Source organism: Polyergus mexicanus, unplaced genomic scaffold, assembly GCF_030449975.1.
Source record: "Polyergus mexicanus isolate NDT 795.1 unplaced genomic scaffold, iyPolMexi1.0 SCAF_6, whole genome shotgun sequence".
Lineage (NCBI taxonomy): Eukaryota > Metazoa > Arthropoda > Insecta > Hymenoptera > Formicidae > Polyergus > Polyergus mexicanus.
Window position 1 is genome coordinate 2,541,230 of NW_027223326.1, and position 27,366 is coordinate 2,568,595.

The 27,366-nt window shown below is 30.2% G+C and overlaps 1 protein-coding gene across 1 annotated transcript; it reads left to right on the top strand.

The window, feature by feature from the left end:
- The first annotated feature begins 1,584 nt into the window (after positions 1-1,584).
- On the top strand, positions 1,585-23,807 carry Nup98-96 (nuclear pore complex protein Nup98-96). Its single transcript, XM_070296917.1, has 20 exons — positions 1,585-1,688; positions 3,094-3,163; positions 3,248-3,475; positions 4,089-4,331; positions 4,508-4,708; positions 4,799-4,882; positions 4,974-5,153; positions 5,437-5,564; positions 5,633-5,945; positions 6,076-6,259; positions 8,859-8,970; positions 9,064-9,204; positions 11,255-11,538; positions 12,112-12,353; positions 12,469-12,711; positions 14,178-16,473; positions 17,007-17,318; positions 18,197-18,294; positions 18,905-19,154; positions 19,226-23,807. Exons 2-20 carry the CDS (start codon positions 3,133-3,135, stop codon positions 19,419-19,421), a joined length of 5,766 nt encoding a protein of 1,921 aa, XP_070153018.1. The 5' UTR covers positions 1,585-1,688; positions 3,094-3,132; the 3' UTR covers positions 19,422-23,807.
- The last annotated feature ends 3,559 nt before the right edge of the window (positions 23,808-27,366 follow it).

Here is a 27,366-nt window from a genome sequence, read left to right on the forward strand (position 1 = left end):
CTTCCTGCCATGAGAGGCCAGAAAGCATTTTTAGGTTGTATCTCAACCGTAAAATGATGCGTTAGAAGAACAAGGACAGCACGCGATTGTCGCTTTTTATCTAGATTTATCTCTCAATGATCGCATCCGTGTGTTCAACTTATCGGTGTTTGTGCCTTCACGGTTACTATACACATACGCGATGAAAGAGAGATGAAGACGGCGCCAACACTCTCTCTTTGTCAAGTGTACTACCACTATCAAAAAGATTGAAAAGTGGATGTAGCACGGATATAAACCAAATAACCGACAGTATCGAAAAGAGGATTTAGCACGGACATAAATCATATGCAGATTTGATCGACAGTACCGAAAAGTGGATGTGGGTAAGTATTTCCAATTCCTAAAAGTGGATGCATGGCGCTGCTCTACGGCCTAGAAAAAGCATCCCACGAAAATCGTCGGCATTGCCTCTCTCAGGCTTCTCTCTGGTGGAAACATCAGACGATCAGAAAAAAATAGAATCAAGTGACTTGGCTGACAATTGTTTATTCGCCCATGCGCAGTTTTTGATATTTAGCATCAGCAGAGCGGACTTGAAGACTTGGAGAGGACAGAGGAGAGATAAAAATATATATTTCTTTATAACAACTAAGCTTTTATAGTTTATAATAAATTTGTTGCAATAACAATTTAACTGAAATATATTTTTCGTATTTATTATTTGAATCATATGCAAATCGTTTATTGAATTTAATTATATATTGTACAGTAATATAAACAAAATTTTTATGATTTCTTTAAAGATTAAAATATATCAAAATTGATGATTTAATCATTAAGAAACTAAGTTATTTTTAAGATAATTTGTAAATGAAAATTAAAATTTACGTTTATTAACACTTAAAATTATAATTATTACATTTATTTATGATTTAATTTTTGTCTACTTATATATTGCAAAATATGTTTTTTAATAAATTTTATCTGATTTTCTGTCATAACAAAACATTTATTAGGTTTTTAAAAATCTGTATTAATTTTCTTTAAAATATAGCTTCATAATATTTTTTATTATGCTAATGTACTCTCCGGACTCTGTATGCTCTACTCTACTCTGCGCATGCGCTAACAGACAAGGACAGCCAGGTCACTTGACTTTGTCTCTTTCTAATTGTCTGATACTCTTTTAGCTGACTCCCGCCCTCTATTATATCTTTTCTCTGGTTGCGGTTGGAGTTACGGTTGTCAGTTGCAGATTAACCAATCAGCCGACAAGCTGTTTTGCTCCCATTGGTCAATCCGCAGCTATCAATCGTAACCCCAACCGCAACCAAACCCGCAACCCGTAGTGTAATACGGTCTTTACGTACAATAGCCTTCAAGGCCGTATTACACTATGGGTTGCGGGCTCAATTGCGGTTGGGGTTACGGTTGACGATTACAGATTGACCAATCAGAGCAAAGCAGCTTGTCAGTTGGTTGGTCAATCCGCAACTATCAACTGTAACCCCAACCGTAATCGAACTGGCAACCCGTAGTGTAATACGGCCTTTAAAACGATGTGGGAACATTGCATGGAATTTTGTTGGGCATGCCATTTCGTGTAATTATATACATATAACTGCTTGTGTGTCAAATTTGCACGATTTGGACAATCGTAAAAGGATATAGCGCTTCATGCGTGAATTCAAGTGAATTTTATACGGGTAAGTGAAAAACTTTTTAAATATTCGCAACCGAAGATAACAACCGTTTAGTCGAGTACTCTGTTGAAGTGATTTTCTCCAACATTAGAAGACACACTAGGATAACGGGTTTATAACCAAAGCCAGAGCTATATTGCAAAATGCGTATTACGCATTCTTATCTCTATAGCTATTGATAAAGATATTTTATAGATTAGAGACGCAAAAACTGAATCTCTATTAGAAAAAAGTATTGTTTATCTTTTTTTCTTTTTTAGTAGCAATTTTATGCACATAATATTGTTATAATAGATATTTATGTTTACAAGTATTGTTAGTATATTATTGTATCTCGTGATGTATTTTGATAATACTCAAACAGAAACGATAGACAAGACTAATTATATTATTTATATTGATATAAATTGTTTTGTCTTTTATAAATCATAAGACATTGATCTTGTTTGAATTTTAAAATTTCTCTTTTTAAACATTAATAAAGCATAATATGTAACTGCTTCATGCTGCAATAATGTTTCAGAATAGATATAAATATCGTATTTAAATTTTTTTTAAGTTTAGTGTACATAGTGTTATTGTATATAACTACTTTTAATGCAAAATTAAAAAAATGTAAAGAATATGAATTTTAACACATTCACTGCAAAGCGTATTCTAACTTACTTTTTGTTCATGTCCATGTGCAGTTATTTTATATTAGGTAAGTATCACTATAATAAGCATACATGATCATTTTTAAAATTTTAATAAATAAGAATATATGAATTTGTTTATACCAATGTGTACTTTGTTTGTTACACTTGTATTATTATTACACATAGTCATAATCTTGCAAATTTTACTAATTGCATATTAGATATATCACAATACATTATCATATGACAGTTATCGGTGATTTAGCAGTGAATGTGTTGAAAAATTTGTATAAGGTATGCTAAAATATTTATGACGAGTTTTACAAATAATATAATTTGATAATATATATTCAATATATGTTTAAACTATTCTTTCTTCTTGAAAATACTAAAAAATTGGAAAGAATATTATAAAAGAGAGAGAGAGAAAAAATATGCTTCTTTTATAAATTTATTAAAATGTCGCTCAGATTTTTAAAATTATATCACCAAATATATCAACAATTTAATTATATATATTGAGTATATATTACCAAATTATATTATTCATAAAACTTGCTATAATTTTTTTAGGTTAATAATTAGCATTAACAAACGGGAGATTAAATTACTAAAATTATTGTATTAAAGTTTTAGATTGATTGAACAGCTTTAGTCTCTATTGGAATACAGATAATTTTTATAATAAATATAACCAGTTGATATAAATACATTAGTATATAAGAACTATTTTATATAAAATTAATTTAATCTAATAAATTTTATTTTAGATTACTTAAGCAAGATTTTGGCATAACTTGACTGAAAATATGTTTGGACAAACTGGAAATACATCATTCAGTATGTATATTTGATACATAGATAGATATCATTTTAGAGATTTCATTAAAGAAGATTTTATTAAAATGTGCACTTTTTTTTAAGGTGGATTTAGTACAGCAACGCAAAACAGTCCGTTTGCTCAGTCTGCATTTGGTAAACCCATTACTACAACAAGTTTTGGTAGTGGTGCAACACCTGTCTTTGGTAGTAGCAATACTTCATCACTCTTTAGTTCTAAGCCTACAGGTTCTACCACAGGTGGCTTGTTTGGCAATACCACAACACCACCGGCATTTAGACAGCCAACTAATACTCAACCATCTTTTGGAGGTAGCAATTTATGAACTGTTTCATTTGCATGTACAATTAGAAAATATTTTTATGAAGCACTCATGCATTTGAAACACATCAGTCGTATATATATTATATATCTTATACAAAAATATATATATTTAACAATCATTTAAGGAATTTTCAAAAAATTCCACAAAACAAAGTTTCATAATATAGTATAATAATTTTTAAATTTGTAAACTCCATAAATTATTTATATTTTGAAAAATATATAACAAATTGCAAATGTAAACAATTCAAATTGGTTTAACTATTTTTTATATTGTGGTTCCTTCAAAATAATTTATGTCTATTATATTAGTGGCATAAAAAATTTGGATATGGATTATCTATAGAATCTATGATTAAATAGTTTTAAGCCTTGTATCCACGATGCTAGAATTTCCGAGATATCGGTCTAGAAACGTGTAGCCAATAAAATTGCCGCTTTTTCGTAAAAGCTGCGAATTGATTGGCTACATTTCTCGGACCGAGTTCTAGTATCGTGGACACAAGGCTTTATAAACAATAAATGTAAATTATATGTGACAAATATATGATAATATTTCAGTAGATTTTTAAAGTTTAATCTGTCTTTTTATTTTTATAGGCTTTGGGACAACGAATACAAGTACTAATCTTTTTGGTACACAGCAAAATGCAGGCACAAATCTTTTCGGTACAAATACAGGAACTTCGGCATTTGGTCAAACAAACAAACCTGGCAGTTTCAATTTTGGTACGACATCTGGTCCTAATCTATTTGGGCAACCACAACAAAATACGCAACAAACCACTCCATTTGGTCAAACCAACACTACTACAAATACGAATCTTTTCGGCACAACTGCAGGTAAATTACAAATATTATGTATATTAAATAGATAGTATGTATATTAATAGGTATTATGGAAATATACAATATTATATATATACATTATATATCAATATATATTTATAATAATAATTATAATCTATAACAATAATATCTTTAAAGTTTAGATTATGTTTTGATTTCTTTCTATACAGGCTTTGGCAATACTAATACTACTACTGTACCAACTGGTACTGTAGTGAAATTTACACCTGTCATTACAACTGATTCTATGTCAAAAAATGGAATATCACATAGTATTTCTGCACGTCATTGTTGTATTGCATCTATGAAAGAATATGAATCAAAATCATATGAAGAATTACGTTTTGAAGATTATCAAGTAGGAAGGAAAGGTATATTGCAAATCATTGAGTTAATAATTATAAAAAAATGAGAAAACTAGAATATATATTGAATTTTTACTTCTCGTTTTTCTCAAACAGGTCCGCAAACTGGACTTTTTGGAACACCAGCACAGACATCGCCGTTTGCTAATACAGCAGCTGGTACTAGTACAGGTGGGACAGGTAATATATATAATATAAATATTTATGTTCATATACTTATGATTAATATTTATAAAGTAGCAAGAGTTCCAACTTATTTTGTTTGTTAAAGGATTTGGGTCAATGACTGCAGGATTTGGCACCACCAGTCAGTCGGGATCAACCGGATTATTTGGAAAACCTGTTACTAATTTTGGAACACCAGCGACTACAACAACCAATAACTTCGCATTCAATTCTACACCTACCACAAATTTGTTTGGTACTAATACTCAAACAAAACCATTTGGTAGTAAGTCATATTATCTATCTCGGAAAATATATATCAGTATATATTTTTTAATAATTTTTATATATTTTAATGTTAATCATAATTGAAAAGATGAAGATATTAGATTTTTGTGTTTCTGATATGTGTGTGATTCCATTTATCTTATTTATTAATATCTATAATTTATTAATATTTATAAATCTTTTTGTTTTATTAATAAGAAATATTTATTCTAAAAATATGAAAACTAAAGTATACAAAGCAATACATACAAAATGTATAAAGTACAAAATTTTATTTACAGCAGCTGCCCCGACGCCGCTTTTCGGTACCACCAATACTAATCATACTGCTGGTACAGGTTTTGGTAGTATTAATACTGGACAGAGTACAGGTTTTGGATCTGCATTTGGTTCCACACAACCCAATCAGGTAATGTACGATATACATATTGCATGTAAAAACCAAAATTATTCTCATATTTTATGCATTTATTGCAGAGTATTGGACTATTCAATCAAAAGTCTGCTTTTAATATTCCATCAACATCGGCTAGTACTGGTTTCACTAGTTTTGGACAACCGGCTACAAATAATACTACTACTACTCCATTATTCGGTAATAAAACTAATACGACTGGATTTGGAACAACATCTACATTTGGTGCTGCCGCACCTTCCACATTTGGAACTAATACAGGTTTCAATTCTGCTTCCAACACTGGATCCTCATTATTTAATTCTTCGTTTAAACCAGCTGGACAAACATCAGGATTTTCTTTTGGAACTACACCTGCATCTTCAACTGGACTTGGTAACTACATACACACACATTATATATATATATATATATATATATATTAAATTTAATATTTTATTTAATTTATATCCAATTAACACTTGTTATTAATTTCCAACTTTATTAATATCTTAACATTATACAGGCACAAATACTGGTTTGAGTTTAAATAATGGTTCTTCATTATTTGGACAACAAAAACCAGGCAGTCTGTTTGGAAATACCGGAAGTAATACTACGTTTAACAGTCCTGGAGCTTTTGGATCTTCCACCTTTGGAACAAGCTCTAATATGATGTCTGGGACAGGAATGGGTTTGCTTAATGGAGGGTAATACAATGTTTATACATTTATTTTTAAAATAATAAATTTTATTTATTTGGATTAAGGAAACCTTTTAATTGTTTAAATTTTTAATAATTATCTGTATTAATATGCGTATATACATAATAGTGTATAATATACATAAAGTGCTTTTATAATTTGCATTCGTAATTTTAATGACATATTTTTGAGCTCAAATCAAACAAAAATCTTAAAAAAGATGAGAATATCAAGACTAACATTTTTTAAATGGAAAGAGTTCTTAAATTTGATAAGTTAAATCTATATAAAAAAAATATATGGTACTATAAACACATTTTTTAAAATGATTATATGTTTAACTTAAAATGGTTTTTATTTTTTACATTAATAGAAAATTTATTGCATGAATATAATTTGTCGATAGAAATAAGTAAACCTTAACAAATGTTTAGATTTGTATGAACATATCATGTCATTGCATATTATCGAGTTTTATGAAATCTATTTTTTAATATACAGGATGTCTCACCAAAAGTGGCTATTTCCTTTTATCTTTTAAACTTAAAGAGATAGACTATAACAAATATATATCAAATTAAATGGTTTAAACTGAACTCTATTGTGAACATAATGGTTGCTTCCAAAAGTTATCTGTGTTAACGAACGAAAATTTTTTTATACTAAAGTGAATATTTTGATATGATAAAAGTTGTAGTACTGTTTGGAATAAATACAATGATGTATGATATAATATAAATATTTTATACAGGGTGTCTCACAACCTCCGTACAATACTTTAATAGTGTATTCTAGAGATAAAATAGAATAAAAAATTCTAATATAAAAATTTTTAGGCTGCACTTTTTGAGTTATAAATGATCAAAGTTTGCCAATAATATCGCGTAGAGTTCGCGCGTTCAGATCCGTAACTACACATACACGCGTACTGATCTGTCATCTGTTATTAATTTTACAAATCAGGTAATATTGATTTTTATTGCTCTGATTTTATTGTGCTGATTTTATTATTTCTTATGTGTATGAATACCATGTACAGTGATCAGCTGATATTAATGAACTATAAATGTTGTATGTAAAATATTTAATTTTTTTTTAAATAATGATTTAAATGATTGATTAATTATTATATTTAAATAGAAATATAAATTTAATATTTTAAGAAACGAAGTTTATTTTTGTTTTGATTGCACGGAGAAGTTTTGTGGAAATAAATTTATTTTTTTTTATTTTATCTGTCGGCAATAACAGATGACAGATCAGTACATATGTAAATGTAGTTACGAGCCTGAGGGCGCAAATTCTATGCAATATTATTGGCAAATTTTGATTACTTATAATTCAAAAACTATTGTAGCTTCGATATTTTTGTATTAAAATTTTTTACTCCATTTTGCCTCTAGAATACGCTATTAAAATATTGTATGGAGGTTGTAAGACATCCTGTATATTATATGTATTTTATCAACTTGAAATATCGTAGGCGACGTCTACCTTTTTATTTTCGACCTTGCGATATGGCCAACTTTGGATTGAATTTTATAATCAAAAGGCTATGTTTCGATATTCACTGCCAGTACTGAAAATTTATAGTATATATGACGTAAACGTATGTAACAACACTTGTGTGCGCATTCCCTCCAATGCAGTTGTTCTCTGTTCTCTATTTCCTGTTTCTTATTCCTTTTATTGTGCAAAGGCCCTAATGCACGAGTCAGAAGTTGGCCATAACGCAGGGCAGAAAGTGAAAAAGTAGATGTTACCCGCGATATTTCAAATCGATAAAACTCTAATATGTAAAATATTTACATTACATCATACATCATTATATTCGTTTCAAACAGTGGTACAACTTTCATCATATTGAAATACCCACATTATTTAAAAAATTATGCATATCTCTACGTTTGTTAATACAGATAGTTTTTGGAAGTAATCATTATGCTCACAATAGTTTAGTTTGGACCGTTTAATTTAATATATATTTGTTATGATCTATCTCTTTTAGTTTAAAAGATAAAAGAGAGTGGCCACTTTTGGTGTGGGGCATCTTGTATATTATATTAAAAAGTAGAATATTGATTTATATATATATATATATATATATATATATTGTATAAAACCCTTTTACCATATGAAAGAAGTTGATTATATGACATTTTATGACACATTATATTCTCTGTAATATTTTTACATTATTATTATTAATTCTACATACAATAATATAATAGTCATTTGTGTTTAAATATGTTTTATTCAATGCAACATTCTAGCATCATTGTATGTGTAATTAGTTTTAACATCATAAAGGGATGGCAAGAACACGAACAAGACTTATATCATTATGAGATGTATGTATTGTGTCTGACAGTGCAAATTTTGGACTATCTAATTTATCAGATTTAAACATTTCCCATTTAAAAAATGTTGATGTTTTTATTTTCGGATTTTTTTATTTAAACTCAGAAATATATTCTTACAGTTGTAACTTATCAGATATTTTGTGTTTGCATGTACTTTTTTAAAGCGTGCATGTACATGTGTGTGTATTTATTATGTGTATTTATAATTGTATATAGTAATTGAATAAAGATTTATTTTATAGAATGGTATCTAATCAAACTAAAACAAACGGTTTAGTACCAGTACATCAACAAATCTTAGCTCTTGTTTCTGCACCATTCGGTGATTCACCATTATTAAAGAATCTTTTACCAGTAAGTATTGTATCTCAATTAATGATTATATTGAAACAAATAAAAAAATATATTATTGTAATCTTTATTTTTGATTTTTTTCTGTTTTTGTAGGCATCTGGAAAGACGGAAGAACTTTTAAAACCTACAAATCCAACATCAAAGATACTTAATAGTCCACATTACAGAGTTACCACTAATAACAAATCTCCAAAAATCAAGGCAAAAGTCGTCAGCTCGGTACAATTATCTAAGGTAAATTTATTAAATTATTTAAACATTCTTCAAACATTTATAACATTGAAAATTATCGTAGAAATATTTTCAAATATAAATACATTATAAAACGATCAAAATGACTTCAGTGATACAGGTCAATGATTAAAAATAGGCTAAAATGGAGCTAAATGTATTTATTAATGCATGTATTAATCAAAAATATAATGTGATTAATATGATAATTGAAACAAAAATTTCGATTCTTGTTTGGACTCTTCTTAATGATATGAAAAAGCCATTAGTATAGAAAACATTAATTCTACTGAAACTCTCATGATTCGTCAATAAATAAATAAATAAATAAAGATTCCTTCGATTTCAAGTTGTCATCTACTGTATAATTTTTCCAAGAACTTCTGGAAGAATTAATTTCTCGAAACAAATCAATAGAAAATTTTTTACTTCTGAAGTTTCCATAATGGAGCAACAACCAAGTACAAAATTATTATAAGTTTAGTTAATTCACCAAGAATGGCAAGATCAAAGATCAGTGATTACAGATTATAGAGTTCAATGAGAATCGTGACTTTTTGATTGAAAAAACAAAAAAATTGCAGGAGCTCTGTTATACAAGAAGAATAATTTCTGACATGTTACATGTTACAATTTAGTCTTAACTTGTAGCGTGATACTAAAATATCCTTATTTGTCTCTCTATAATGAATAAATTTAATAAGATTTGAAATCATCACAGTTTCTTTGAACTTTTGTTCTTTGATAATTTGTGGATCTTATCCATTTAAGATTGATAATTCTACTGTTGATTTTCCTGCTAGTAAATCAAGTTAACTAAATTTATAATAATGATTTTATTATTTGATCATTGCTCCATCATTATAGAAATTTTAGGAATAAAAAGTTTTTTATTAATTTTACTTAAGATTCATCATTTTTTCATAAATTCCTGAGAAAACATGTTAATAGATGACAGCTTAAGAATTGAAGGAGACTGTATGTGTTTTATCTCTCTATTAGTTGCAATATTTTTCAATCAAAGTACTAGGATAGACAAAACACTGAAGTGTTAATAATATGGCTTAAAATAAATAGAGTGACAAAAATTATTTTTTGTATTAAAAAAATTTTTACTTTATTTCTGTCTACATGTTTATACTTCTTTTAATGTACAACAGTTATAACGAGTATCTATTGGATATTTTGACTAATATCTATATAAAAATATATATTGATAGGTATTATAGGCAGGTGTTATACATAACACAGGATAACTTTCATTACATACTTTCGAATATACAAAAAATTTTAGGCTGTTTTAAATGTGTGTTACATGAAAGCGTCAGCACGAGTAATCGTTATCTTTCTTAGCTGAAACGTCTTTGAAATAATCGCGCTTTTTCAACTGTTTGTCATGAAAATTTGGAGGAGACCACTCTGGTTCACAGAGAAATTAGTCAAACAATAGTGAAAGAAATATTTTCTCAATATACTTATAGTTAAAATATAGAACTGGTATAATGAATTTTGCCTTGTAGGAAACATGAGGAAAAAGTGTGGAAAAATTGAAAAATTCTTTCATTTTTAGCTGCCGAAACGCAATTTTCAATATATTTTAGTTTAACAAAATATTTTTTAGTTTAACAAACTATTCATAAAAAATTATTGTATGAAAAACCATACAAATTAAAAAAATTGAATTTTTAATTATTTTAAAGGTTTTCACGTCTATTAAAAATTTATGTCATATATACTTTATGTTAAGTAAAATTTTTTTAAAAGTTCCACAGAGAGTTCTTCTAAACTAGCACTTCTATAATTGGCGAATTTCAAACAAAATTGTTTATTATCTTGAAAACAATTGAGTTGCGTACCCGAGTTGACCAAAATTTTTTTTGTTTGAATGTTATGTTATTTATTAGTTTTTATATTTCTAAATTTTTTATCATTATTTTTAATATACTGTATGCATAAATAATTGCATTTAGCCTTTTTAATTATATTGATAAAGATGATATTTTTATTAAATGTAATAATAATTTATTTTGTCATAAATAACTTATTTTTCTAGAAATCTTTATTTGATGGTCTCGAAGAAGAAGATCCTGTATTAACAGAAGCTTTCCAACCCCGGCCAAATGCAAAACGATTGGTATTACGGCCAAAATCGGCAACAAATTCCTCGGTTCAGTCTCCTACAGAAAACGGAGAGTCTGTGGCGAGAAATAATTCCATGGATGATAAAGCAGATACATCAAATATAGTACACAGTAACAATATTGAAGTTAATAACAAAGAAAATCACAGTCAAGATAATAATCGAATTGCAAATGATCGACGATCATCTACATCTTGGTAAGATAATAATATTCATATATCTTTTAGATTCTCTTTCATATCTTTTAATTTTTGCTTCCTCATAGAGGAAGGTTTGTTTTCGTGAAAAAAATTTTTTCTGAGACTTTGATGCCGATGTGTTCAGAAAATTCTAAAATATCAAAAAATCAGATTTAAAAAAAATGTCTGTATGTGTGTATGTGCACCAAAAGGGCGTGGTTGCTCTAACTTCCGCAAATTTTGAGATATCGGGCTAAATATTTTTACATGATTAGAGTATCATTAAAGGATAGTTGGCATTGAATTTGGCGAGGATCGGTGAAAGGGTTCAATTTTGAGACATGTCTGTACATGCTCTAAGTTCCACAAATTTTGAAATATCTTTCTCTATGAGAAGGCCAAAATTGAAAGACTCACTTGCCTTAAGGAGCTTAAGCTTTGTAAGCGAAATAAAATAATGAGGAAGCAATGTGCAAGTTTCTAATTTGCACGATTTTCATCTTGTTTAGAAATTGTTCTTTTTTTTAAAGAACTTATTATAAAAAAACATTAAGAAAATATATGAATAACTTGAGCAATTTTTATTTGTAGGTTGAAATCAACATTACCACGGAGAAATAAAGTTCCAGACGATGAATTACTTGAGGCCCAACGATCCCCATTTTCCGCAACAAATATACCCGAAGAAGTGAATAACACGGTGGCGGAATTTAGACCGCAAAATAATAATACATCAAATGCGAATCATTCCGATACGACTAATTCGATTGAAGTGCCGTTAAATTCTACTTTCGATGATAAAAGCTCCGCGAATCTTACCATGCAAAATGCAGGTAAATATTCAAATTAGTTTAATAAGAATTTTATGTATAATAAAAGATGCACGCACGCACGCACGCAGGCACCGTTTTAAATAAGTTTAAAAAATATTTTTTTCATTTTTTTCAGATTCCAGTCAGGAAACGAACGAAAATTCATTTTTGATGCTGCAATCAAACTGGAATTTAAATATGGCTAAAGTTACACTACGACGAGCGGGCTATTATACCATTCCGTCGCTCGATAAATTAGACGATTTTGTTTGTGGCGAGACATGTATCATACCAAACTTTACTATTGGCCGCGAAGGTTATGGCAATGTCTATTTTCCAGATTCGTTCGATGTGTATGGTTTGAATCTCGATGAAATCGGTAAGTCATACAGATATATTAATTTACAGAGTGTCTATTTTTTGGAAAGCCTGGGAAACATCGAATTCTCAGGAATTTTTTTTGTATTTGGAAAAATCAGAAAATTCTCATGGAATTTTATTGGAATTCAAGAAATTTTTTAAAAAATTCACTCTTTGATAATTTCGCTCTTATTGTAAGCAATCTATTGGCAATCTGCCAATAAACCAAGTAAATTATGTGTTTAAAATATATTAGAAATATATATCTATCTCTCTCTGTTTATATATATATATATATATATATGTATGTATATATATATGTATATACACAGGGTGTCCCAGACCATCTGTATACCCCTTTTAAAATGAAAATAAATGGGTTTTATCAAAAATAGGGAACATTTTTTAAATAAATCGGGTATGCTCTATCGAATGGTGATATTTTCAACTTTTGATTCCGACCGGAAATATGCCATCTGGACCGGAACTTGAATTTTTTGAGGGGAACATAGTATTTTTTATTACAGATTCGAATTGTACGTGAAAAAATAAGAAACTTTTGTATCAAACATTTTTTCTGAAAGTGTCTCTGTCAACCTTAAAATTGACTTTAAAGGTAACTGTGATGAAATTATGAACTAACTTTCAAGGTCAATTTTAAGGTTGACAAAGGCACTTTCAAAAAAAAGTTTGATACAAAAGTTTCTTATTTTTTCACGTACAATTCGAATCTATAATACAAAAGTACTATATTCGCTTCAAAAAATTCAACTTCCGGTTCGGATGGCGTATTTCCGGTTGGAATCAAAAGTTGAAAATATCACCATTCGATAGAGCATACCCAATTTACTTAAGAAATGTTCGCGATTTTTGATAAAACCCATTTATTTTCATTTTAAAAGGGGTGTACGGATGGGACACCCTGTAATATATTCAATATCGTAACAAAATATTGAATATGTAAATATTTTTTATTGTAATTTTTAATAATAGAAAGTATAAATTTATGCAAGTGAAAATCGTTTGAAAGCTATTCATTTTTGTAAAATACATTTACAAATGTAGCACTTGAAACTTAACTGACTCTGTATTTTTTCTTTTTTTTTTCCATATAAGTAAAAAGCATTAGAGAACATGTACAATATAATAAAGCAACTTATCTCAAAAAGTTGCTTCAAAAAATCTTTAAAATATTCTTTTTACCTGGAATTTTGAACAAAAATATTTAGATCAGGGAATTTTTAAGAAATTTTTTACAAGATTTGAGAGAGTAGACACATTTTGAATTTCTAATTATTTTATGCAAATATCATTCTAATTCTTTTATGAAAATTGTTATCATATAATATATAATATATTACAATATATATTACTCCAGTTTTACCATGTAATTATCATACAATTAAATTAAATATCTTACCGCGATATAGTAAAGTTTAAATATTTTGTTTTTTAAAATAAAAATTGGATTGATTTTTTTTTTAGTTCACTTCCGTCATAAGGAGGTGATCATTTATCCTGATGACGAAAAAAAACCACCGGTTGGGCAAGGTTTAAATCGAAGGGCACAAGTTACATTGGATAAAGTATGGCCACATGATAAATCGCTACACGAGCCAATCACAGATCCACAGCGACTTGCCGCGATGAATTATGAGGGAAAATTGCGCAGAGTGTCCGCAAAGCATGATACTCGTTTCCTTGAATATCGCCCAGAGACCGGCTCCTGGGTGTTCAAAGTTGAACACTTTTCCAAATACGGTCTTAGCGATTCGGATGAAGATGACAACCAAGTTCCGTCAGCTTCGGAAGCGAAGAAACTGAAGGGGTTTCCCGTTTCCTTGCAAAAAGGAAAGATTGGCGATCCATCAACGGCAACAAATAAAGATGCAATCAATGGAGCAATTAATGGAGCAATTAATGGAACGGTTGGTGGCACAAAGATAGAAAACGCCAAGCATTTAGACAGCATTGAGAGCAATTTTTTAGAGGAAACTCAGATTCGATTCGCTCACGACGATCGCGATAAATGGGAAATGGTTATCCATCCAGTTAGAGATACTCCCGTCGGCCGTTCTGTTTTCATTTCTAGAGATTATAGTTACGAAAAACGGATGACTGTCAGCCCGGTCGGTGATAATGCTCGAGTCGCTGGTACAGACAGCCACAAAGTGCAACTTATGAAGGCGAGTTTCTTTGATACAAACGATGAAGAAATGAGCGAGGAAATCAATCACGACATATTTCCCTCCGTACAGAAAACTCTGACCCGTTATTTTCCGGATGTTACGGAAATTAAGAACGACGAAGCTTTGTGCAATACTACAACGTTGCGATCAAGTATTATCACGAATGAAATACCGTTTTCCACAAGCCAAGAAAATTTACTCTCTATATCGGGCAAAAAGTTACAGCTATCGTGCGTCAATGCAAAAAACAAGCAAGCAATTATCGAGAGAGTAATTCCGCTAATCGCAGTTACTCCAATTACGAGTGTATTAAAGTATCACTATGAAATTGTACCACTCAAACAATCAAGATTGAACAAATTGCGATTTCGCTGCATTGCCGACACTGGTATACAGATGGGTAGAATGTTCCGACCGAGTTGGGGAGCCGGATTGACATTATTGTCCTTAAGCACGCAAGAACAGGCAACTAAGGTGCAACTACAAAGCACATTTAGTCAACTAAGTCATTATGTTTCCGGTCGTTTAGCCGACGATATTACATCAACGGCGATCGTTCAACGTCTGCAGATTCTGAGTGGTGACGAGCATAACATAACAATGTTCAGAGATAGTATAGAGCGTCATTTGAGGATCCAGCTGGATCATTGTGTGATGGGTCACGAAAGAGATTGTCCTATTTTCAATGTAGCGATTGATAATGCAAATAGAGCGTTGCAATTGCATTGCACGTTGGCGCAGGATCTCGTGGAGAAGGAGCAAAGATTGAGTGAGAATATTAATGATGAACATCGTAGCATCGCTGAACGATCATTTCGTCAATATGCGAGTATGGTGTGGACGCTGTGTGTGGCGCTCTGGGGAAATTATACTGATCAGGATGTAACTAGTAATGCCAATGAAGAACATTATAATGTCATGATGAGGAGGGAAGCGGTAAGCGAATGGTTAAAGAACGTGGTACAGAAAACGGTTGAGCAAGAAATAAAAAATGTTGACGGTGAAATTAAGAATTCCCATGAGAAGATGATACTATCGCTGCTCTCGGCTTGTAAACTCGAAGATGCTTGCCAAGAAGCACGGAAAGCTGGAGATCATTGTCTGGCATTATTGATGGCGCAACTACGAGGCGGCATGCCAATCAAGGAACTTATTAAACAGCAACTTGCGTTGTGGCAACAGACCGATGTAGACGAAAATCTCACAATTGATCGTCTGAAATTGTTCATGTTGGCAGCGGGCGAACCGCTCATCTCTAGTAAACATGGAACTATCAATGTGTGTGAAGATTTGGATTGGAAGCGGGCCTTTGCTATTCATCTCTGGTACTTATCGTCGCCAACGTGTTCAATCACGGACGCTTTGGATCTCTATGAAGCGTCGTTCAACACGACAGAGTATACTCAAATATACGCGGCGATACCAGAACCTGAATATAGAAAAAATGATTATGATGCTGAGTTAAGTAATGGCAAGCAAATATACGATCTTTGCTTTCATCTGTTGAAATTATACTGTACAGGAAATCACGATCTGGGAGAACTTTTGAATCCGTTGTCTTATACCGCCAATCCTTTGGATTACAGATTGAGGTAATTTTAAATCAAAGACATTATTTATAATTTGACCGAATAAGCGTTGAATCGTATAATAATTAATTCTAGCACGATCAACAGCAAAAAAACAAGATCAAATATGGTTTTAATAATAGGTGTATCAGAAATCTTAATGTTGAAATATATTATTTAGATTTGAAAGAAATATGGTTGTAAATATTGAGATGTATTAGAAATGTCTTAATATAGAAATATTAAAAAGAATTTTTGGAAAGATTTAACAATCAAATTGAAGGAATAAAGACAAATAAAAACCGATTGCAAGTTACGAAATTATAGTAGAAAAATTACAATCATTTAAAAAAAATAATTTTGGATAAGTAACATATAAGAAATAAAGATCAGTTATAATATACGAGAGAAAGAGAGATCATAAATTTTGTAATCAAATTGAGATCAAGAGATTATCTAAAATAAAAATCATAACGTCTTGCAACTTTTTGGATTTATTTGATGTATGAGATGGCGAATATATATTATTAACTTTTCACACTTATATTTTTTGGCAGTTGGTTAATACAACAAATACTCATAGCTCTGGGTTATACGCATCTTTCCGATCATGTTGCCGCATTAACGCATACGAATTTTGCGACCCAATTAGAGGCATACGGACTCTGGCATTGGGCGATCTTCGTGATGTTGCATCTACGAGATTCGTCTAGACGACAAATTGCTGTACAAGATCTGCTATTACGTCACATTGAAATAGATGATTCTCCGGAATATGTGAAACGTGAACAATTTCTGAAAGAAGAACTTGGTATATCGTCAGTTTGGATTCATCAAGCTAAAGCCATCAAAAGTAGCATCGATAAAAGGTACTTAATATTAAGATTTTCTGTTTTTATTGCAGCCATATTGGGTTGTATTTCAAAATTTACTCCTTAGAATAGAGTAGCATTCGATTGACCAATCAGAATGAAAGAAATAAAGAATTCTTTGTCTTGATTGATTAGTCAAACGCTATTCTACTTCAAGCAGTGAATTTCAGAACACAACTTTGAATTATGACATTAGAAGCGAGAAATTGTTTTCATTTTTTACGAAATATATCAAAATAAATAAATGTTTTAAATACGATCTCTCGTGTTCAATAATATGGATTAATGAAAAACTTTCTTGTTGATTGTTAATTAATAAATAACTGTAAATCTTAGTCATCAGAAATTTATTTATTTTCGGTTTACTTTCGCTGACAATTTAGGACATATGCACAAGCGATTTATAACTGAATTTTTAAAATAGGAAAGCAAAAAAGTTTTTGGTGTATTTTATTAATTTTTATTATTTAACATGAATAGTAACATCTAAAAAAAGTTACTTACTTCGATGTATGTTGCAAGACATAATTCGTTATCAATAAAAGAGTCTTAATATGTATATGCGCGCGCGCACGCACACACACACACACACATACACATACACACTCACTCACTGACTCACTCGCACACTCGCACACTCACTCGCACACTCGCACACTCACTCGCACACTCACTCACATTAAGACTCTTTTATTGGTAGTAGCTCGCGCGCGCGCGCACACACACACACACACACACACATATTGGAATATATTCATATAAATTTTAAAAACCAGAATTGCTATATTATACATATGCGTACACTCATTCGTCAATTCAAAAAAATTCTAGGCATTTTTACAGAATTCCGATATGCAATTTTTAATTTTTTGCAGGTTTGGTGAAGCAGCTTGGTATTACATTCAAGCTGAGCAATGGGCTCAAGCTCATGAAATTATTATAGAGCATCTGGCAGCTGATGCTATAATAAATGGTATTATTTAATTTTTTTCATACATTAATGTAGTATAGTATATTACAAACAATGATTCTGACATGATACATAAAACTGAGTATTAAGGGCCATTTCATCGATTTCAATGATCTCGTAGTATGTTATGGAGAAAAGATCACTGTGTGTGATTGTCCCTACTTGGCCAAACATTAAATGTCTCTAACTTATAATTTTGAAATTGTAAGCATTAGAAGTTGAAAGTCTACCACACACCACCCAATGTGTCGGGCGCAAAACGAGATGTAAAAATATACAATTTTGCATAGGTTTCCGACTTTCCACACAAAGTGAGATTCAAATCATAGTCCATTGTTTCGAATGCAAAATAAAATTTAAAAACATCTAATCATTTTCTGCATCAGGCCCCAAGTTTGTTCGAACAGATGTTGCCATGTGTCTGCTATAAATTTTTACCTGCAAAAAGACTATAAATTTAATATAATCTGTTAATTTCGATTATGTCGACGGACTGTTGGCAGAAATGTAACAGAGCCTACTGACATATACTTTATCAATGAAATCAGTAAAGTCATCCTTTAATATTCATTTTCAACCGAACAATTTTGCAAAATATTATTTTATTTTTCAGAAAACTACGAATATCTGAAATCATTGTTAATTCCATTAATACCAACCGAATGTAGCAGTACAATTAACAGTTGGGCACATCAAGGACAGCTCTTGTGGGAATATATGGAAATAACTAATGAAATCCAAAATCTGTTAAAATCTACTCCGGATTATCATGGAATAACTTATCAGTTGGAAGCATTAAAGCCACGGTTAACGAGCTTGTGTCATAAGATCGATCAATTCCCATGTCCAACTGCTAAACATAGGTATGTCAGTATATATTATTTTCAGCTATTATTTTCTCAATTTATATTAATGTAAATTTTCATATTTCTAGATTATGCCAAGCCGAAATTGCAAAAAGAACTCTACATTTGGCTAGAAATCTGTTATTACTGCAGAAAAATGAAAAGAAATCTATCACAAAGTTGTTAGTTCGTCTAATATCTCAGTTACCGTTACCAGAAGATTATGCGCAGCAAGAACTTCGACCCATCGTAAATATGCGCGTAACTGAAGTAATGTCGCAATGAATAACACACATAAGTTAATTTATTAATTATGTAGTTGTAAAGCTTTTACATCTCTAATATAACAAAAGATATGATGATTTTTTTAATTTTCCTTGTACACAATTAAGTTATAATTTCACACAGACAAGTATAAAGTTTATTTTAAAACTCTTCAGCAATCCCTTGATACAGTACATATATACAGGGTGATCCAGAACAGCCGTTTGTCTTTAAAAAGTCGTATTCTTGAATCAATTCTAAGACAATTTTTCTTTTACGAAAATTTTGTCTGAAGCTTAGTTTTTAGATTATAAAAAGAAATAGTTATCGAATTACGGGACGAGTACAAAAGGTAGACAGGAGCGGCGCAACTTACTGTCCGATGCAGGCGCTTACGTGAGGCGCTCGCTACAGCTGATCGAGCGCTGTTTGCTACACGCGATAGGTGTGTATGTGTGTATGTGTGTGAGAGAGAGAGAATGTGTATGTGTGTATATTACGCGTACACATTTTCACATACACACATATCACGTGTAGCAAACAACGTTCGATCTGCTGTAGCGAGCGCTTTACGTAAGCGTCTGCATCGGACGGTGAGTTGCACCGCCACTATCTACCTTCTGTACTCGTCCCGTAATTCGCTAACTTTCTAATTTAAAAACTAAACTTTAGGCAAAATTTTCGTAAAGGAAAAATCGTCTTAGAATTGATTCAAGAATACAACCTTTTAAGGACGAATGGTTGTTCCGAATCACTCTGTATAACAGATAGCGATATAATAAATCACGTAATTCTCATACAATAGATAAAACTGGAAATTATAAAAACTTGGCAAAATACATTAACATGATCAATTAGATCTTTTTTATATTTTTATTGTGATTCGTGCACAAAATTATTAAGTAACTTAAGAAATGTATATGATGATATATATAATGCAATCCAGTAGAATAGAATGTAGGTGAAGTTAAGAAATATGCAGGAGAAAATTCTGTATTCTTTAGAGAAATATTTCATACATATATTTTTTTTGTACAATATGTTATCACTTGATAAAGGATAAAAGTCACATTGGACATCTTTTAATTAAAACATAGTTCAAAATACAACTCTTCTGGAATGTATTTTGTATGACATATATCATATAATATAATCATTATTTGTTCATGTATAGTATATATTCGTATATTCAGATGCTTTTTCCTAGCTAATGAAATTTAGATAAAAATATGAATCGATGTAATTAGTAAATATAATGTTTTTCTATGTACGCGTGACAGACTTGTATATTATGCTAAGTTGAAAATATTCAAAGAGATGTATTTTGAAAAATTCTTGACTATGCGCACGCAAGAATTTTTTCCATTATTGGCGCAACGAATACTTTTATGAATGGAAACGAAAATAATTATATGTGGTTACGATAGAGGAAAATGATAGAATACATATATGTGTATAAGGAATATTTGTATAAATGAAATTAAGTTTTTCACTTTTTTTAAAATTGAAATAAAAAGAAATATCTCCTTTTAGATACACACGTATGCACACACGGTTCTACACACCGCACGCGCACGCGCGCGCGCACATACCACACACACGCGCGCGCACACATTATACCCATATACATACCGTTTCTGCATATTATAGGCAAAAATTTAAATGGAACACATTTTGTATACGAATATAAATATAGCACAGTATAAAAATTATATATAGATATATATATATAACTGTCGTAAAAATTTTCTTTTATTAAATTAGGATTTATTATTTGAAGATATATAACATTTATAAATCTGTTTACATATTTCTTATGATTTACAACTACATAAATGATTTCTTATCGCTCTTCAATATGAACGGATCCGTTAAGTACATATTGAAAAATTTTTAATGGATATATACCCAGATAGCCAAGTTTGTCGAAAGCAGATCATGCCAAGTGCCTGCTATCAACTATTGTTAGGATATACACACAAATTTGGTACAGAAATTGTTATTATAGATTAAATCGACAGATTGGTGCCAAAAACAAAGCAGAATATGCTCACAGAATCTGACAGCAGAAAACGAGCAAGATTTGCTAACATGACATGACGTCAGATTGGTGGCAAAAACCGAGCAAGATCTGTGCGCGCGCAATCTGATGGCAGATTGATAGCAAAAACCGAGCAGGATCTGCGCGGGTGCAATTTGGCGGCAGATTGGTAGCAGAAATCGAGCAGGATCTGCTAACTTGATTTGACGTCAGATTGTCGACAGAAACCGAGCAAGATCTGCGCGTGCGCAATCTGACGGCAAATTGGCAGCAGAAACTGAGCAGAATTTGCAGTTTTTAGCCATTTATATAATTTATTGAAGTAGTATAGTTTATTCGCTTATCGCTGTGCGGCACACTATTTACTTTCTATACCCGTATTCAAGTTCTTGTCATGAGCGTATATAAAAGCCTGCAAAATACGATTAATGACATTGTAATTATTTCTATCAGTTTAATTTCTGATACAATTCCCATACAAAGGAATTCAGATATTAAACTGACTTTTGGAAAATCGGATAGATAAATGAAAATCGTTATTATCTACTTAGATATAAAATAGAAATTAAATTTCATACATAAATCTTTAATTTTATCTTTAAATTATTTAAATTTTTCTATATATATTACATTAATGTATGTTATTAATATTATCCCAAACAGCACAAAGATGTCCTTAGGATGTCCAAAGGGCATCTAGGATATACGTGTAGGATATCCTCAGGATAACCCATTTTAATCCTCGGATCTCCTCTGGATGTCTTGAGGAAGAGTAAATGATAGCCTAACCTCTGGAGAATCCAGGGAGATCCTGTGGAACATCCTAAGGATTTCTATAGAATATGTTAGGGATATTTTTCGTATGTTTCAAGGGGCAAATTTTAAAATTTAAATATAAATTAAAATTATGTTTTGTTATTTATTGCCAATATTAAAAATCTAATATTAAAAATAGTTCACGTTCTTTAATATTTGAGGTTTTCGTGCTGTACATGAATATTTTAGGTTTGGCTTCCGGGTTTGAGTCGTGTAATATTTTCTAAACAATCCAATATCTGAATTCCCTATGTTGGAATTGCATCAGAAATTGAACTGATGGAAAATAATTACATTTGTAATTTCTTGTCAATTGCTCTTTGCAAGCTTTATATAATTCTCATGACCAAATCTCAAATACGAGTTTGCGCGTCGCATTGCGGTAAACAAACGCACTAGCGGTTGAATATTATTTTTTGTAAAGTTTTTGGAATGTTGCGAACAGTAACATTTCTCATGAAATATTAAATAAATAATAATTTTGGATATATGAAAATGTGCGCATCAAATTCAATTATTAATATTAAACGAAATTAATGTTAACAATTAATTGCACATGTATATGTCTTCTGGAAATCCAAAAGTCATCCAATATAATAGACAGGGCAGATATATCCTACAGACATATAGGGGTTATCCAGTGGACATTTATAGGACATTAATACTTATTATAATACTTAAGATTTCTAAATTATATTAAATAGCCGATACAACTAAAAATAATTATGTATGCATATTAAATTTTTATAAATATATTTATAATAATATTTTAAAACATCCTACAAATGTCCTGAACCGTCCTGGACATATTCAGAATGATTCTGAGGATGTTTTGTGCTGTCTGGGATATATTTATATGTTATTAATACAAATGTCAGAAAATGACGTCTCGTGAATGTGACATATCAACTATTGACGTCATTTTCGGGTTTCATGATATCAGTTTAGGACATCTAATTAATCATTTTGTGACCAAAATTCACCGTCATTTTGCCATTTGGAATTGAGATCCTTTAAATTCATTTAAATGACAAAAGCTAGACCAAATGGCTAGATTCTGTTCGGTTTCTGCTACAAATTTGCCATCAGATTGCGCGCGTGCAGATTCTGCTCGGTTTCTGCCATCAATTTGACGTCAAATCATCTTAGCAAATCCTGCTCGGTTTCTATTGCCAATCTGCTCTCAGATTCTGTAAGCAGGTTCTGCTGGCAGATTATTAGCTTAATGCGGACATAACAGATGCCAAATTGCTAGCAAGAGCTGAGGAAATCTGTTACCAATCTGCTGGCATACTGCGCGCATTTTGCTTACTGGGTATATATATACACACACACCTATGTTTTCTTATCAGTAAATGCACATTCTAATTATTCCATTTATAAGAAAAAAAGATTTTTTTAGAAAATTAATATTTTATGCACAAAATGATTTCTCATCAAAATCTAGACATATATTGTGCTTTGTTTTATAAAAGCGTATTTTTAATATGTGAATTAAAAGAAGTTTAATATCAATAAAAATGTATATTTTTGTTCAGAAATCAGTCTTGTATTCGTATCAGTGGCAACTAATATGTTTATCTTAATATCTATTCTATGGATTAACACAAACTTTCTTTCTACTTTATAAGATCAATTATATTTGAATTTAAATGATTTTTTAAATAAAAGTACCCGATAAGCAATTTGATAACAAATTGTTGCCAAATTGGCATCAAATTCACTCAAAACTTGGTAACAAATCCAGTGCCATCTATCTCCGTATTAAGCTTGTTTTGATGACAAAGGTTGCTGACATAACCTAACAGCAATTTGACGGCAAAAACCGAGCAAAGCTTGACATGATTTAACGTTAAATTGATGACAAAAATCCAGCAAGATCTGCGCAAGACAATCTGACACCAGATTGTCAACAAAAACCGAACAAATTCTGCAGCTTTTGGCCATTCATATAAAATAGTATATTTAAATGGATTTAAAATCTCGACCCTAAGTAACAAAATGATGATAAGTTTTGGTCATAAAATGACCATTAGATAATTAGACATTATATAAAATCATATACTAATATGTTAAAACATATAGGTAAATTTAAATAATTTAATTTATAAAATTAAAGATCTTTTTGGACAGAAATTGTTCGAATAAGTGAAAATTGAACAATTATCTGTTTCATTTGCCAAAAATCAGTTCAATATCTAAATTTCCTGTGTAAGAATTATGTCAAAAATTGAACTGATAGAAATATATATGTTATAATATATAATATACCCAGACAGCACAAAACATCCTCAGAATCATCCTGAATATGTCCAGGACGGTTCAGGACATTTGTAGGATGTTTTGAGATATTATTATAAATATATTTATAAAAGTTTAATATGCATACATAATTATTTTTAGTTGTGTCGGCTATTTTATATAATTTAGAAATCTTAAGTATTATAATAAGTATTTATGTCCTATAAATGTCCAGTGGATAACCCCTGGATGTCTGTAAGATATATCTGCCCTGTCTATTATATTGGATGTCTTTTGGATTTCCAGAGGACATATATATGTGTAATTAATTGTTAACGTTAATATTAATAATTGAATTTGATGCGCACATTTTCATATATCCAAAATTATTATTTATTTAATATTTCATGAGAAATGTTACTGTTCGCAACATTCCAAAAACTTTACAAACAATAGTATTCAACCGCTAGTTCGTTTGTTTACCGCTATGCGACACGCGAACTCGTATTTGAGATTTGGTCATGAGAATTATATAAAGCTTGCAAAGAGCAACTGACAGGAAATTACAAATGTAATTATTTTCTATCAGTTCAATTTCTGATGCAATCCCAACATAGGGAATTCAGATATTGGATTGTTTAGAAAATATTACACAACTCAAACCCAGGAGCCAAACCTATGGTAAGATATTCATGTACAGCACGAAAGCCTCAAATATTAAAGAACGGTGAACTATTTTTGATATTAGATTTTTAATATTGGCAGTAAATAACAAAACATAATTTTAATTTATATTTAAATTTTAAAATTTGCTCCTTGAAACATACGAAAAATATTCCTAACATATCCTATAAAAATCCTTAGGATGTTCCACAAGATCTCCCTGAATTCTCCAGAGGTTAATATACGGCTATCATTTACTCTTCCTCAGGACATCCAGAGGAGATCTGAGGATATATATATATATATATATATATATATATATATATATATATATTATTAGCATTTTGTAGGCTTTATATACACTCATAACAAGAATTTGAATATTATTTTAGAACTATTTTATAATACTTTGTAATAAGCTGCAGATTCTGTTCGGTTTCTGCCGCTAATTTGCTGTGTAGTTATGTTAGCAACCTTTGCTTGATTCTTGCCGGCAATCTGCCAGCTTAATCGGTAATAACAACTCTTGTACCAAATTTGTAGTCTTTTTGCTGACAATAGTTTGTAGCAAGCACTTGGCAATATCTGTTAGAACAGACGTGGCTGACTGGGTATTTATGTATGTATGGTGTGTATGTGTATGTGTGTGTATGTGTGTATATACAAGCATTTGCATACATTTTATTTTTTTAAATCAATACAATTTCGTTTATAAAGTAAAAGTATGCATGTATATATGTATGTATGTATGTATGTATGTATGTATGTATGTATGCATGCATGTATGTATGTATGTATGTATGTATGCATGCATGCATGCATGTATGTATGTATGTATGTATGTATGTATGTATGTATGTATGTATGTATGTATGTATGTATGTATGTATGTATGTATGTATGTATGTATGTATGTATGTATGTATGTATGTATGTATGTATGTATGTATGTATGTATGTATGTATGTATGTATGTATGTATGTATGTATGTATGTATGTATGTATGTATGTATGTATGTATGTATGTATGTATGTATGTATGTATGTATGTATGTATGTATGTATGTATGTATGTATGTATGTATGTATGTATGTATGTATGTATGTATGTATGTATGTATGTATGTATGTATGTATGTATGTATGTATGTATGTATGTATGTATGTATGTATGTATGTATGTATGTATGTATGTATGTATGTATGTATGTATGTATGTATGTATGTATGTATGTATGTATGTATGTATGTATGTATGTATGTATGTATGTATGTATGTATGTATGTATGTATGTATGTATGTATGTATGTATGTATGTATGTATGTATGTATGTATGTATGTATGTATGTATGTATGTATGTATGTATGTATGTATGTATGTATGTATGTATGTATGTATGTATGTATGTATGTATGTATGTATGTATGTATGTATGTATGTATGTATGTATGTATGTATGTATGTATGTATGTATGTATGTATGTATGTATGTATGTATGTATGTATGTATGTATGTATGTATGTATGTATGTATGTATGTATGTATGTATGTATGTATGTATGTATGTATGTATGTATGTATGTATGTATGTATGTATGTATGTATGTATGTATGTATGTATGTATGTATGTATGTATGTATGTATGTATGTATGTATGTATGTATGTATGTATGTATGTATGTATGTATGTATGTATGTATGTATGTATGTATGTATGTATGTATGTATGTATGTATGTATGTATGTATGTATGTATGTATGTATGTATGTATGTATGTATGTATGTATGTATGTATGTATGTATGTATGTATGTATGTATGTATGTATGTATGTATGTATGTATGTATGTATGTATGTATGTATGTATGTATGTATGTATGTATGTATGTATGTATGTATGTATGTATGTATGTATGTATGTATGTATGTATGTATGTATGTATGTATGTATGTATGTATGTATGTATGTATGTATGTATGTATGTATGTATGTATGTATGTATGTATGTATGTATGTATGTATGTATGTATGTATGTATGTATGTATGTATGTATGTATGTATGTATGTATGTATGTATGTATGTATGTATGTATGTATGTATGTATGTATGTATGTATGTATGTATGTATGTATGTATGTATGTATGTATGTATGTATGTATGTATGTATGTATGTATGTATGTATGTATGTATGTA

Excerpts from the sequence above, each read along its gene's own strand:
- Nup98-96 (XM_070296917.1), top strand. The coding sequence starts at position 3,133 with ATGTTTGGACAAACTGGAAATACATCATTCA. Across the intron at positions 8,971-9,063 it reads TATTAAAGAATCTTTTACCA|GCATCTGGAAAGACGGAAGA; the intron begins GTAAGTATTGTA and ends CTGTTTTTGTAG. Across the intron at positions 17,319-18,196 it reads AAAAGTAGCATCGATAAAAG|GTTTGGTGAAGCAGCTTGGT; the intron begins GTACTTAATATT and ends AATTTTTTGCAG.